General features: G+C 43.0%; 5 protein-coding genes across 5 annotated transcripts; 3 read left to right on the plus strand and 2 right to left on the minus strand.

Moving 5' to 3' along the window:
• Nucleotides 1-366: 366 nt before the first annotated feature.
• Nucleotides 367-2377, plus strand: K450DRAFT_171585 (uncharacterized protein; the record flags this gene model as incomplete). The annotated part of the gene is made up of 5 exons (XM_051584146.1): nucleotides 367-585; nucleotides 671-1084; nucleotides 1154-1635; nucleotides 1733-1974; nucleotides 2043-2377. 5 exons carry the CDS (start codon nucleotides 367-369, stop codon nucleotides 2375-2377), a joined length of 1692 nt encoding a protein of 563 aa, XP_051446869.1.
• A 285-nt stretch (nucleotides 2378-2662) lies between these two features.
• Nucleotides 2663-4783, minus strand: K450DRAFT_171681 (uncharacterized protein; the record flags this gene model as incomplete). Its single annotated transcript, XM_051584148.1, has 9 exons — nucleotides 2663-2853; nucleotides 2921-3061; nucleotides 3128-3175; nucleotides 3241-3426; nucleotides 3501-3973; nucleotides 4059-4210; nucleotides 4297-4347; nucleotides 4433-4460; nucleotides 4557-4783. The coding sequence occupies 9 exons, from the start codon at nucleotides 4781-4783 to the stop codon at nucleotides 2663-2665; spliced, it is 1497 nt and encodes a 498-aa protein (XP_051446870.1).
• A 568-nt stretch (nucleotides 4784-5351) lies between these two features.
• Nucleotides 5352-7328, plus strand: K450DRAFT_229628 (uncharacterized protein). The gene has a single exon (XM_051587116.1). It carries the CDS (start codon nucleotides 5434-5436, stop codon nucleotides 7183-7185), a length of 1752 nt encoding a protein of 583 aa, XP_051446871.1. The 5' UTR covers nucleotides 5352-5433; the 3' UTR covers nucleotides 7186-7328.
• Nucleotides 7329-7384: 56 nt separating this feature from the next.
• On the plus strand, nucleotides 7385-9586 carry K450DRAFT_298233 (uncharacterized protein). Its single transcript, XM_051593684.1, has 6 exons — nucleotides 7385-7560; nucleotides 7626-7948; nucleotides 8015-8693; nucleotides 8771-8849; nucleotides 8908-9078; nucleotides 9149-9586. The coding sequence occupies exons 1-6, from the start codon at nucleotides 7517-7519 to the stop codon at nucleotides 9407-9409; spliced, it is 1557 nt and encodes a 518-aa protein (XP_051446872.1). The 5' UTR covers nucleotides 7385-7516; the 3' UTR covers nucleotides 9410-9586.
• Nucleotides 9580-11525, minus strand: K450DRAFT_229631 (uncharacterized protein). The gene is made up of 2 exons (XM_051587117.1): nucleotides 10309-11525; nucleotides 9580-9859 (listed from the first exon to the last, which is right to left on the minus strand). Exons 1-2 carry the CDS (start codon nucleotides 11416-11418, stop codon nucleotides 9845-9847), a joined length of 1125 nt encoding a protein of 374 aa, XP_051446873.1. The 5' UTR covers nucleotides 11419-11525; the 3' UTR covers nucleotides 9580-9844.
• Nucleotides 11526-12063: the final 538 nt, after the last annotated feature.

Genomic DNA, 12063 nt, shown 5'->3' on the forward strand with positions numbered 1-12063 from the left:
GACACTTGCCCAGCGATTGGCTGTTGCTTGGATCAACTCATGTGTCAATTTGACTATTACTTTTCAGCGAATAAAAACAATAAAAAAGTGACTCGTCGCGCTTCTTAGCCATACTTCATAAAGACCTCGGCGATATCTCTCTCTCATTTTCTTATACTCTACTTGTATGTTCTCCTCCCTACGCTTGCTTCGTTGTAAGCCTCTTCTACGTGCTCGATGGTCGCATACCGCAAGTGCTTCTGTAAAAAAGGCTAGCACTCCGCCAACCCAACTTGCCAAACGACACGAAGCCTACTCTCCATATCTCAACCTCGGTAAGATATATACTCGCGGTGCACTTTGTTGCTTGGGTATTCGCATCTTACCATGTCTGCCATAGGAACTTCAACTCCTGTAGCTGCCAGAAGTGTACTTGGCTTGGACGGCTTGATGCCAAATAAAGTTGAGTCACTGGATGTTCAGAAGAAGCGTGCATTGGTTCAGTTACGGTCAAAGTCAACCGACATGGAGAAGTACATGTTCTTGGCACATTTGAGAAACACCAACGTGTCGCTGTTCTATAAAATTGTATGCGATGAACTATCGGTAAGTTAGACCTATGTTTGTCGCAAGATATGGTGAAGAAACGACCTCATCAATCATCTTTTATTGTATTATACTGTACTTCCAGGAAATGGCTCCCATTATCTACACTCCCACGGTCGGCAAGGCATGTTTAGAATATTCACACATTTACCCGTTTTTAGCCCCACCCGGCGTGCCTGATGGCCTGTATATCACAAAAGATTCCCTTCCGAATTTGCCCCAAATTTTGCGTGACTACAGTGCAGCCCTTTCAGATCAGGCCGCCTTTCAACCAGAAATTACGGTTATCTCAGATGGTTCTCGCATATTGGGACTAGGTGACCTAGGTATGAACGGTATGGGTATCCCTATTGGAAAATTACAACTTTATGTAGCCGGAGCTGGTATTGATCCGCGGAAGACGTTGCCAATCCTTCTGGACCTTGGAACCAATAACGATTCTCTTTTGAACGATGAGTTTTATCTTGGAGTCAAGCAGACAAGGCCAAATGACGATGAGGTAGAGTATGCGTTTTAACTGACGTTTGGTGGGTTCGGACTTCAGAAAATAATATGAGTCAACTTGTAGTTTTACTCGGCTGTAGACCAAACCATCAATGCTCTATACGAAACCTTCCCCAATATCCTGGTGCAATTCGAAGACTGGTCCACATCACACGCTTTCACTCTTCTCCAAAAATATCAAAATGAAAGGTTCTGTTTCAATGACGATATCCAAGGCACCGGTGCTGTTGTTCTCGCTGGTTTGATAAATGCGTTTAGGCAAGTTGCTAAGGATACCCCAATTGAAAATCATCGTATTCTATTCTCTGGTGCCGGATCTGCCGCTTTTGGTGTAGCAAAGCATATATGCGACTATCTCATCATTGAGCATGGCATTCCGGAAGAAAAGGCAAAGGCCATGTTCTGGACTGTTGATTCTAAAGGTCTTGTTTATGACGGTCGAGGTGATAAGCTACCGGAACATAAAAGATATTTCAGTCGCAAAGATAGTGTTGGCAGTGGCACCAAGTCTCTTTCTGAAATTGTGAAAGCGATTAAGCCTACTACGTAAGTAATCGCTAAAGGCAACCCTTTGAACATTATATGATATCTGTCGATCTTTTCTTCCTGACAATAACGCTTTTGATTTTCTTTCTCGTTCAAGGTTGATCGGCTTAAGTTCTCAACCAGATTCCTTCGATGCAAATGTACTACAAGAAATGTCAAAAATCAACCATAGACCAATTATATTCCCTCTTTCTAATCCCAGAACACAAGCTGAATGTTCTTTTGAAGCTGCCATGACTCACACCAACAACCAGGTGCTTTTTGCGTCAGGTACTGCATTTCCCCCCTACAAGATTCCCGAAACAGGTGAAATTAAGAAACCCGGACAAGGAAACAATGGTGACTTGAAATGTCTATTTCAACTTTTTATTTTGGCAACCTAGCCGTACTGACACTTTGTACTATAGTTTATGTCTTCCCAGGTATTGGATTAGGTAGCATTGTGTCCAAAAGCAAGCATATCACCACGAGCATGGTTCTTGCAGCCGCTAAAGGATTAGCCAATAGTTTGACTCCTGAAGAGGCTGCTAGAGGCGATCTGTATCCTTCACTTAACCGCATTCGCGATGTTAGTGCCACCGTTGCTGCTCATGTATGCAAGGTTGCTGAACAGAGTAATCAGCTTCAAAATGAAAGCCTTGCAGGCTTAAGCATTGATCAACTGACGAAAACAATGAGGGAAAAAATGTGGGATCCTGAAACGGCTTTCCATACCGTCGAGAACATAGAAAAATCATCTTAAATTTAACTTAGATTCAAACCAAATCTCATCCATTAGCAATTATATGTCTATCCATTTATTTCACAAGAGGTATATGAACTCTTGAAAAATGTCCACAATATTTTTTTTTGTTATCTTTTCTAAATAGATTGAAGTTGTATTTCCAATGTGCGAGGATGAGGTATTAAATAAGGAATAAGTATATGACCATTTCGGTCACAGAATCTCATCGGTGAAGTTGAAGAAGCTGATTAAAAAATAGCTGAGCAAGCCAGGCTCACTAGTCCTTTAACCAGCTGGTTCTATCTAGAGAAGGTATCTGAAGGAAGGATGACGATCGCCTAAACGGTCTACCTCTTCCGACTTCATATCTGTAATGTCAATTTCGTATACTCCCATGTCGCGATTATCGTTGACTCGCTTCCAATATCTTTTCAGCACAAACGAAGCAGCAGCACCCATTACCAGAATGCCGGCGAACACTGCGAATGGCATGACTGTGTTTCCGTATGTGTCAGTAACCCGTTAAAAAATGAACTTGATGATTTCCTTTCGGTTACTTACCATAGGCTGGTCCGTCAGAAGGACGGAAGATGAAGGATGCGAAAATACCTCCAACATTTCCGAGACAGATAACTAGTGCGATGGAGATCGCTTTTGTAGGTCCATCCCAATTGTCGGAAGCCCACGTCAAAATACAGGGTGCTAAATAACGTTGTATAACGGTTAGAGCGACATCTTTCCTAAACCGTTCAGACAAATGATAATTACCAGTCATAGTGACGCCTATCATGGCAAAGTGCAAGAGAGCATAGCGCGCTTAAAAGGCAATAAGTTAGAATTTTTTCCTATAAACTGCGGGTCTTCTTTCAGTATATGCATACCCCAGTGATTTTGTACAAGACACAGCGCAAAAAAGCTCAGAGAAGCCAGACATGAACCGGCAAAGATAAATGGAAAGCGTTGTTGCATCCGATCTGCTGCAATTGCTGATGCTATCTCTGCAATTGCTCCTACCAAATTGATGGGAATAACGAGCAGCTGGGTTACACCGATGGAGAAACCGAGATCTGTATGCAAATCAATCAAGTTTAGTTGAATGCAGCTTCAGAGCGATTGCTATGGTACTTTCTTTATGACTGACCTTGCAGCAGGGTAGGTAAGAAAATTGATATACCAGTCAAAGGAGTGACACACAACATGAACATGATTCCTAGAGCCCACGCTCTCCAGTCAAAGATAGAAGTCCTGAATTCCTTCCATGTCAAATTTGCGTGCTCAGATGTTGTGGCTTTCTCTCGGGCAATACGCTGTACTTGCAATTCCTTTTGAGCATCGGTCAGCCACTTTACTTTTTGAATGTCACCAATCATGAAGTAATAGCAACAAGCACTTAGCAACGTGGTAGGGACACCCTCTATCAAAAAGAGGAACTGCCATCCATGCATGCCTAATTTACCCTCCAAAAAGGTGGTTGCATAGCCGATTGGGCCCGAAATCATACCAGCAATGCAGTTGAAACATAGGAAGATGGCAACACGCGTGGCCAGCTCTCTGCGTTTGTAAAAAGTCGATAGATAGTACAAAATACCCGGGACATAGCCAGCCTCAAAAACACTGCGGATAACAAAGGGGGAAAATTTTGAAAATGTTAATATGGAGAAGAATTTGAGAATTTGTAATAAATGTTGCCGTAACTTACCCAAGGAAAAATCGAGTGATTGCAAGTGTAGAGTACGATGTCACAAAGGCAGTGACTACAGTAACAGCTCCCCATAGGAACATAATTATGCTGATCCACACATTGATTTTGAAATGTTTCAACAGTACATTGGCTGGTACTTCAAAAAGAATCTACAGAAATGGAAACATACTTAATGAGCCGTTGAACAAACCGAGATGCTCTGTAGTTCACTGTTTCGAATAGCCATTTAACTTACATAACTGAGATAAAATAATGCCAGACAAGTGCTGAATTGACTGGGGTTGAGCTAAAATTGAAAGAAATTTGGTTGTGAGTTTGATAAGCGGTAATATACCACTTGCCGGTAGTGGAACTCTGTAAACGATTAATACCTGCAAACTGTCCTCAATGCCAGCAATTCTATAAATATGACCAAAAGTCAAAACAGATCAAAATACAAATCGAATGTTAGAAAAATCAGGTTTTTGGTATTCGATATATTCGTGACGAACGTACTTCGCATTTCCAATATTCACCCGGTCGAGGAATGAAAAGCAGTATAGAACGCATACCAAAGGCAAGATTTGATAGTCGAGTTTTTTCACTAGCTCTCTCTCCAGCTTTGGTTCCTGAAATAGAGCGCTTGTTCTTTTCAAATGCTCAGTATTCTTCCTGGATAACTTCTCATTATCGACATCAGGGTTGTGTACGGGTGGAGCATTTTCAATAGCATAAGATATCATGACAGTGAGACCCAAGGTGAAGAAAGATTAATGGAGATAATTAGGACGGTATAAGAGTTCTTTAGAGGAAACTTTGAAGGGAAGGGAGAGAATTGGGAAGGAATTGGGGATTATTTTTTGAAAACAAAGGCACTATGTGGTCGCTTTATATAACCCCTAGTGTGCGCCTGTCAGGGTATTTGTAGTGGCATTTCATGCTTAAATATACATGTACTTCGCATATCCAATGATCAGGTTTGCTATATAACTTCCTTTCCGGGAGAAACCGATATTGCTTCTTTGCAACTCATCCAAGCAATGGCTTCGATTTTTTATTCTAGGGGGCTTCATCTTGGCACTCAACCTTGAAAAACGGTTTATCCATTGTTAATTCAACCGATAACATCAACAGAATATCATCATAATTTACAGGCAAAGTTATGCTTATTCATCTGATGGCAAAACTCCCTAGTTGAAATTTGCATAGTTTTCCGATATCTAGTAACAATTACAAAGAAGCCGCATATTGATCAGTATGCCCTAACGACAGGTATGAAAAGGAACGGCACTAACACATTGGTCGGGCCGGCAAAATCAGGCTCACTGACCTGAAAATTTTTGACTCAATTGTTCTGCGGCAACAAAAAAAAAAAAAAAAAAGCTTCTTGGACATGACAAAACATGATCCATCAAGATCTTCAACATTATCAGACATGAATAAACATCAACAACGTCAAAAGCACTTTGCTGATTTAATCGCTCTACTGCCACCATCACCTAATACCCCTAGCCAACAAAAACAACCAGATCCGCAGTCTACACCTTCACACACGGGCGGCCATTCCAACTATTTTTTTGAAACGGACAAGAATTTGCCACAATTGAACATAAATCTCAAACCCGAGATCGAGATTCGCCCCTATCAAAAGGAAGCCCTAGATCTCATAGTCAAACGCTCCAATGATCCCAGTCACACATATATCCAATCCGGCCTAGTGGTTCTCCCCTGCGGTGCAGGAAAGACGCTGGCGTCCATCCTTGTTGCCTGTTCTTTGAAAAAGTCAGTTCTAGTTGTTTGTTCGACTGTCATTGCAGCAGAGCAGTTTAGGAAAGAGTTCTTGAAGTTTACAACCGTCATGGGAGCATCCTTGGGGATGTTTGCGGGTGATCGCAAGTTTCCATTCAACGGCCGATCAGGAGTGCTTTTTGCAACCTACAGCTCGCTATTGGAAAGTCGGTATCGAACACCAGATGCAAAAAGATTGAGTCAGTTCATGGAAAATACCGAATGGGGACTTTGTATTCTAGACGAAGTACATTGTGTTCCGGCCAACCATTTTAGCAAAGCGGTTAAGAAGATCAAAGCCAAGGTCAAAATTGGTCTCACAGCTACCTTACTGCGAGAGGACGAAAAGATTGGCGATTTGGACGATATTATTGGTCCCATTCTGTACGAAGCGAAGTGGAAGGAACTCGCGGAAAAGGGGTACATCGCTAAGGTTATCTGTACTCAAATTGAAATGGACATGACCCCTGTGTTTGCTGAGGCTTACGGTAACATCGCAGGCGGCAATACGCATCATACAAAAGCGTTGTTAGCCATCCTGAATCCAAACAAGTTTCGTATATGCGAACAGCTCATACGCTATCACGAAGCCAAAGGTGACAAGGTTCTAGTGTATATTGATCACATTGATGCGTTAAAGTTTTATGCAGAAGCTATGAATCGTCCCTTTATCTACGGTGATACACCGGCTGATAGGACTCAACATATTCTCGACCACTTTTCTATCCCTACCCGCCGAGAAATTACCAAGTTGCATTGGTCAGATGCCGCAGCAAGACAAGTTGACACGCGTACTCCTGTGAACACACTGTTCCTCTCACGAATCGGTGATACTTCCCTTGATTTGCCTGAAGCCACTGTTCTTATTCAAATCTCTTCTCACTTTGGATCTCGTAGACAGGAAGCTCAACGACTTGGTCGTATCTTGCGTGCTAGGCGAAGAAATGAAACTGGATTTTTTTCCAGGTTCTATACCCTTGTTACATCGAAGACCCACGAAATCGCCTTTTCAGAAAAGCGACGTGGATTTCTAGAATCAGAATGTGGATATGATTACGCAGAATGGCGTATCAAAGGTCGCATACCCAATGGCGGATGGGATGTAGAGACTGATTCCAACATTTCCGATAAACATGTTATAGATGATGAGAAACACTGTGAAGCTGCTTTGATTGCAACCAAACCTTCCGAAAGGCTCGAAAGCGAAGATGACCAATTGAAGCATTGTGCCTGGGTTCTTGGTCTGAAACAGAACTCTGAGCCTGAAGACGACCTTGGTAACGTAACATCTATAAAGCCTACCAAACGTAAACTGTCTACCAGTGCAACTCTTTCTCCCAAGCGTTTAAAAGCATAGACCATACAGCAGCATACTAGAGCTCGCTACATCCATCCGCATCATAGCAGAACTTTATATTTGCCCAGGAATCTTTGCATTCGCACCGCCTCATTGTATAGTTTTTCAGCACTCATAAATAAAAGCCAAATTTGCATTTAATATGCGTCCACTGCTGGCAATATGGATCCTTCTATTGTCATTGTTCTGTCTGCTAGCAAAAGAATTTGTCCTCATCATTTTTTTGTGACGGTTATCACCGAGCGCGTTTCCATCACGCTCAGCCCTCAAACTCGTTATATCTTGATAATAGCTCACCTGGTTCTTTTGAAATTGGAAATAACTAATCTCAATGGAGGCGCGGAGGAGATCACTTCAAAAGCGTCGCATCCAAAGGTATGTAGGTTTTCCCATGGCAAATAATTGCCACCTTCAGCACGCTAACTTTTGATTTATTCAAGCGATTATATCTCTAAAGCAAGTCCACTGAAAATCTCGTTCACACCATCCGTTAGCGAATGCAGCACACCATCGCCAGAGTATCATAACGACACTCCTACACCGGGAACCGACCAGCTCGAACCTCCTGAACTTGCTCGGAGGCATGACTCTGATACGAACGAGATATACCCATCGGCGAGCAGAGACACTCTAGACTCTTTCCTCAATGTCGATTCGATTGCCCAGCCCTTTTTCATGACGCCGCTGCCACCTTCTCCCCATCGGCAAGGTAGTATTAATTCTTTCAACGCCGGTTCAGATCATGCTCCTGGCCGTCACACTGGTAAGCCACGGTTTGGATTCAAATATCATATGTCGAGGGTGCAAGGCTAACCGACTTAATGGTCAGAATTGCAGAGCGTCGACAATGAAATGGATATGAGCTTAACATCATCGAGGAACAATGCTTCAAGTGTGGGTGATTTGACGCCACCGCCTTCATTAGATCGAGGTCAATCCCAAAAGTCAGCGTTTGTTCGAGCAGGCGAGATCTACGAATCATTTCAAATTGGTATGGAAACACCTGAAACTCCTGCCGACTTGCCAATACGACCTATCGTGACGAGCACGGATACACAGAAATTTAAGAGGAGGAAAATGAGCATGTCTAATTTACAATCTATTAGTGAACCGCCAATAACACCGAGCCTGAATTTAGCAGACGACAATGTATCCACCATGCTATCCAGTCAAGGGAACGAAGGCACGGGCGAACCGGAGAGCATGAATGAGCTAGAGGATGATCTTGCGAACACCAGCTTAATTGAAGATACGCAGCCTGGTAAAATCATGCAGCTAGATCACATCACAACCGGACCAGAGGCATCTTTGCCTGCCCAAGAAACAGGGCAAATTGAAACAGTGCATGAAAGTACAAGTGCAAGTATAAATGTGGATCGGCCATCGTTTTCACAACCAATAACAAGAAGAAACTATACGAGGTCAACGGCTAGAGATGAGCCACCAGCTGTCAATGAGATGACGGTTGTCGCATCAGTGGTTGGGGAAGTTCTACTAGAGACGATGAAGTAAGCTCCGTTTCCTCTTTGTATGCAAGCAAACAAAGTCAATGTGACTAAAGTGTACATATTGGGTGTTGCTGCAGGTCAACAGCATCTGATTCCGAAGCCAAAGCTGCTGTCAAACTATTCAAAAAACAGGCAGAAACGATCTTCATTGAGCAGGTAAGGAGTAGTCAAATGATGAATGCTACATGAACACTATATTGATATCTGACTTTAGATGAATCTATGGAATGAAAATGAAGCGCTGCAGAAGGATCGGAGAACTGAAGTGAGTCAAGGGAAAAAACTTCGAGCCAAATTACTTGAAATTCGAACAAGACGACAGACATTACACGCTGAAATGGAACATGAAAGAAGCTTATACGAATCCGTGGAATATGATAACAAAGTAAGATGTCGTTTACTTGGCTTTTGATATATGTCTGGTTCAACTAACGATGTTGTGCCCACAAATTTAGGAGTCTCAAGGATTGGAAGACTTGTTACAGGGCTTGCAGGATCTTAAGGCCAAAGCGAAGTCGTCAAAGCCAGAAATCAACGTGACAACTGACAAACACCGAACGACTTTACAAGGTGTTGTTAAAAGTCTGACAGCCCGTTGTGGTGTTATTAACGATAATGGCCATCGTCAAGGCGGATTGTTGCAGCTCTTGCGTGATTTTAACGAAAAGCTCGAGCTATGGAACGATCACCTTGGTGATGAACGAGAGTGCGCATAATACGCTCTTCCCCCACTTTTAGCATAATGCTGGCATGTACATATTCTCCTCAACTTGTAAAATCACCTTTCCAACCTACTGTAACTTCTATCATTGTATCAAGATCATTATAATTTGCATTCATATAGATTAGTAGCTGTAATCGATGCTCAATACAAAGCTTTTCTTATACAAACGAATTGAATTTATTGACAGATTTCAACAGTTCGGCCGCCGCCATATACATATTAGTCTTCGACTATAAATCAGAATGAGAGATATCACGACGAAAAACGAAATTCATTCGGTTATGGAGTCAAAAAATGACAGAAGTGGGGGAAAAAGAAAAGTAAACGAGCGAATATGGACAGTAATGGGCTAATATAAGGGAACGGGGAAAGAAACGATATCTACTCCAAGAGAACTCTTGCTGGCAATACCACAAGCTCTTCTTCATCAATAAACAAAGGACTGATTGTCTTGTTTACGACTTTTTGCGGTCTCGATTCCTTATCGCCAGTCAAGGGCTTCAAGTCACGCATGACCTCATCGTCAAACTTGCTACCTGGGGCAATGGGTTGAGCAAATACGTCCGCTGCACCGGCATGGATTTCGAGACTAAGCTCGGCTGTCAAGTCAAGCAAGTTGTTCCATGCATCATGTGAGTTCAATTGTTCTACCGTGGTAGAGATGGACTTGGATTGCAAAAGATGCGAGAATGAAGAGGTGAGTTCGCGACGTTTGTTGGCAAGGTATTGCTTGGTGGCAGGGTTGAGAGACAAACTTTGAACAGTTTGCTTTCGATACCATTTTGCAAAATTAGCTCCCAGAGTAGAATTGAAACGGGTTATCTGATCAGAATAAGCTGTATTAAGCAAATTGTGGTTCTCGGTACCAAATGGTAAAGTCGTTAGGTAAGCGTTAGCGAGCTCTTGAAATAATTGCTGCTCTATTTCGAAATGCAACGTGCCATTGTCTTCGGCAGCTTCAGAGGTAGGTGTTGTTACAATAGAGCTGATCACGTCGGAGACTTGATTGACAAAGACTTCTAACTTTTGTCCAATCGACTGAGAATTTATGATGGGTTGTGATCGATTATCAAGGAGCTCGAAGTCGCTGGCTGAGAGAGGCAAACTTGGTTGCTGCTGTAGATGTTGATGAGGATGATGTTGATGATGATTGTGGTTATGGTGATGGTTATTTTGGTGGTTGTGCATTTGGGTAGGTGATTGTGAAGGTACCAATAACTGGCGGTTACTATCACTGTTCACGCTGCCAATGCTACCATTGCTGGATGAAGTTCCGAAATTGAGTTTCTGTCGGTCATTCTCCTTAAATCCATCCGAACCGGAAACCATAGTCTTGAGGTTATCCATCATCAGTGCTTGTTGTTTATGCGCTAACTCCAGGTTGCGTAGCTGATTTTGCAACATTTCATTTTCCTCCATGAGTTCAACATAAGACTTGGATACAGCGAAGCTGGGCTGAGGTTGTGGTGGGGCAGTGATCTCGTCACTGACAACGTTGTTATCTGTGATATTGTCGGGCGTATCATCACCAAAGTCGGCCACAGCCGATCTGTCATCTCCAAATTCTGCTGCGTTAGATCGAGATCCCTTATCATCGTCTTTATCGTCGTCGTTTTCACTCTGGGTATCGATGTTAACATCCATCATTTCTTCAAGAATCTGAGGTTGCTGAGAAAGGGAGCTGTTCACGGGAGGTCTAGCGTTGTTGCTTATACCGTCTAGCGTAGAGTTATCGTCACCTTCATCTGCTCTCTCGCTCATCGAGTGCCTTCCGCTAATACTGGTTAAGTTGGATCCGCCATGTCCGCTCAACACCGACTCCTGATCGTCAATGGTAGCAGCTACGCTCCAGGCATCAGTATCACGAAACCGGTTGGAGTCAAGTGTGTCCAGAATGTCAGTCTTTCTCAAGTAAGCGAAGCGTGGGGCCAAAGTGTCAGGTAGGCGAGGAGGGTGGAATAATTCCTTGTCACTTCCATCGTGCGAAGAGACTGAACTCATTGTTGAATGTGCCAAGGTCAAAAGTGAGGTCGGAAAATGCTGGTAGGATAGGCACGAAAATTATTGGGCAGCGGTGACTGGTGACCACACCAACAATTTGGCCCAAATGCAACCCCGCGCATTCTACCGTCTTTGTAGCCCGGGATCATATCTTGCATTCCCTTGATTGATGGAGTTCCTATACGTTCGTTTTTGTTTGGATTAGGGTTTCCGACCCTACCTTTCCGGTGCACGAACGTCTTGCATGCCGTATATTAAAACTGGCCTATATTATGGTAAATCGCTACTACAGCTTCCAAGTCTAATGAGATTCTTCGTCTGATAATTCATTCATTTTACGTTGGTAAGAGCCAAAGTAGAGCAACTGCCTCTAAAACATCTCGCTCATGCTCCCCTAGCTGACAGTTAGGTAGGATAGCGGAGTCGATCAATCAGTAAACTCAGCCGTGCCAAAAAAAGTTGACTGACTCACTGCCACGCTGTTCCATACACCATGTACGGCTTATTCCACTCCTTCACCAAAAGAACAATATGTCACAAGAAAATCTCATATTCGAGTGCACACTCTTTGATATGGATGGAACCTTAATAGATACTACACCAGCCGTAACAGAGCTCTGGGAAGAATATGCTGCCACATATGGA

The sequence above is a fragment of the Umbelopsis ramanniana genome (assembly GCF_025399195.1).
Source record: "Umbelopsis ramanniana AG unplaced genomic scaffold K450scaffold_12, whole genome shotgun sequence".
Lineage (NCBI taxonomy): Eukaryota > Fungi > Mucoromycota > Umbelopsidomycetes > Umbelopsidales > Umbelopsidaceae > Umbelopsis > Umbelopsis ramanniana.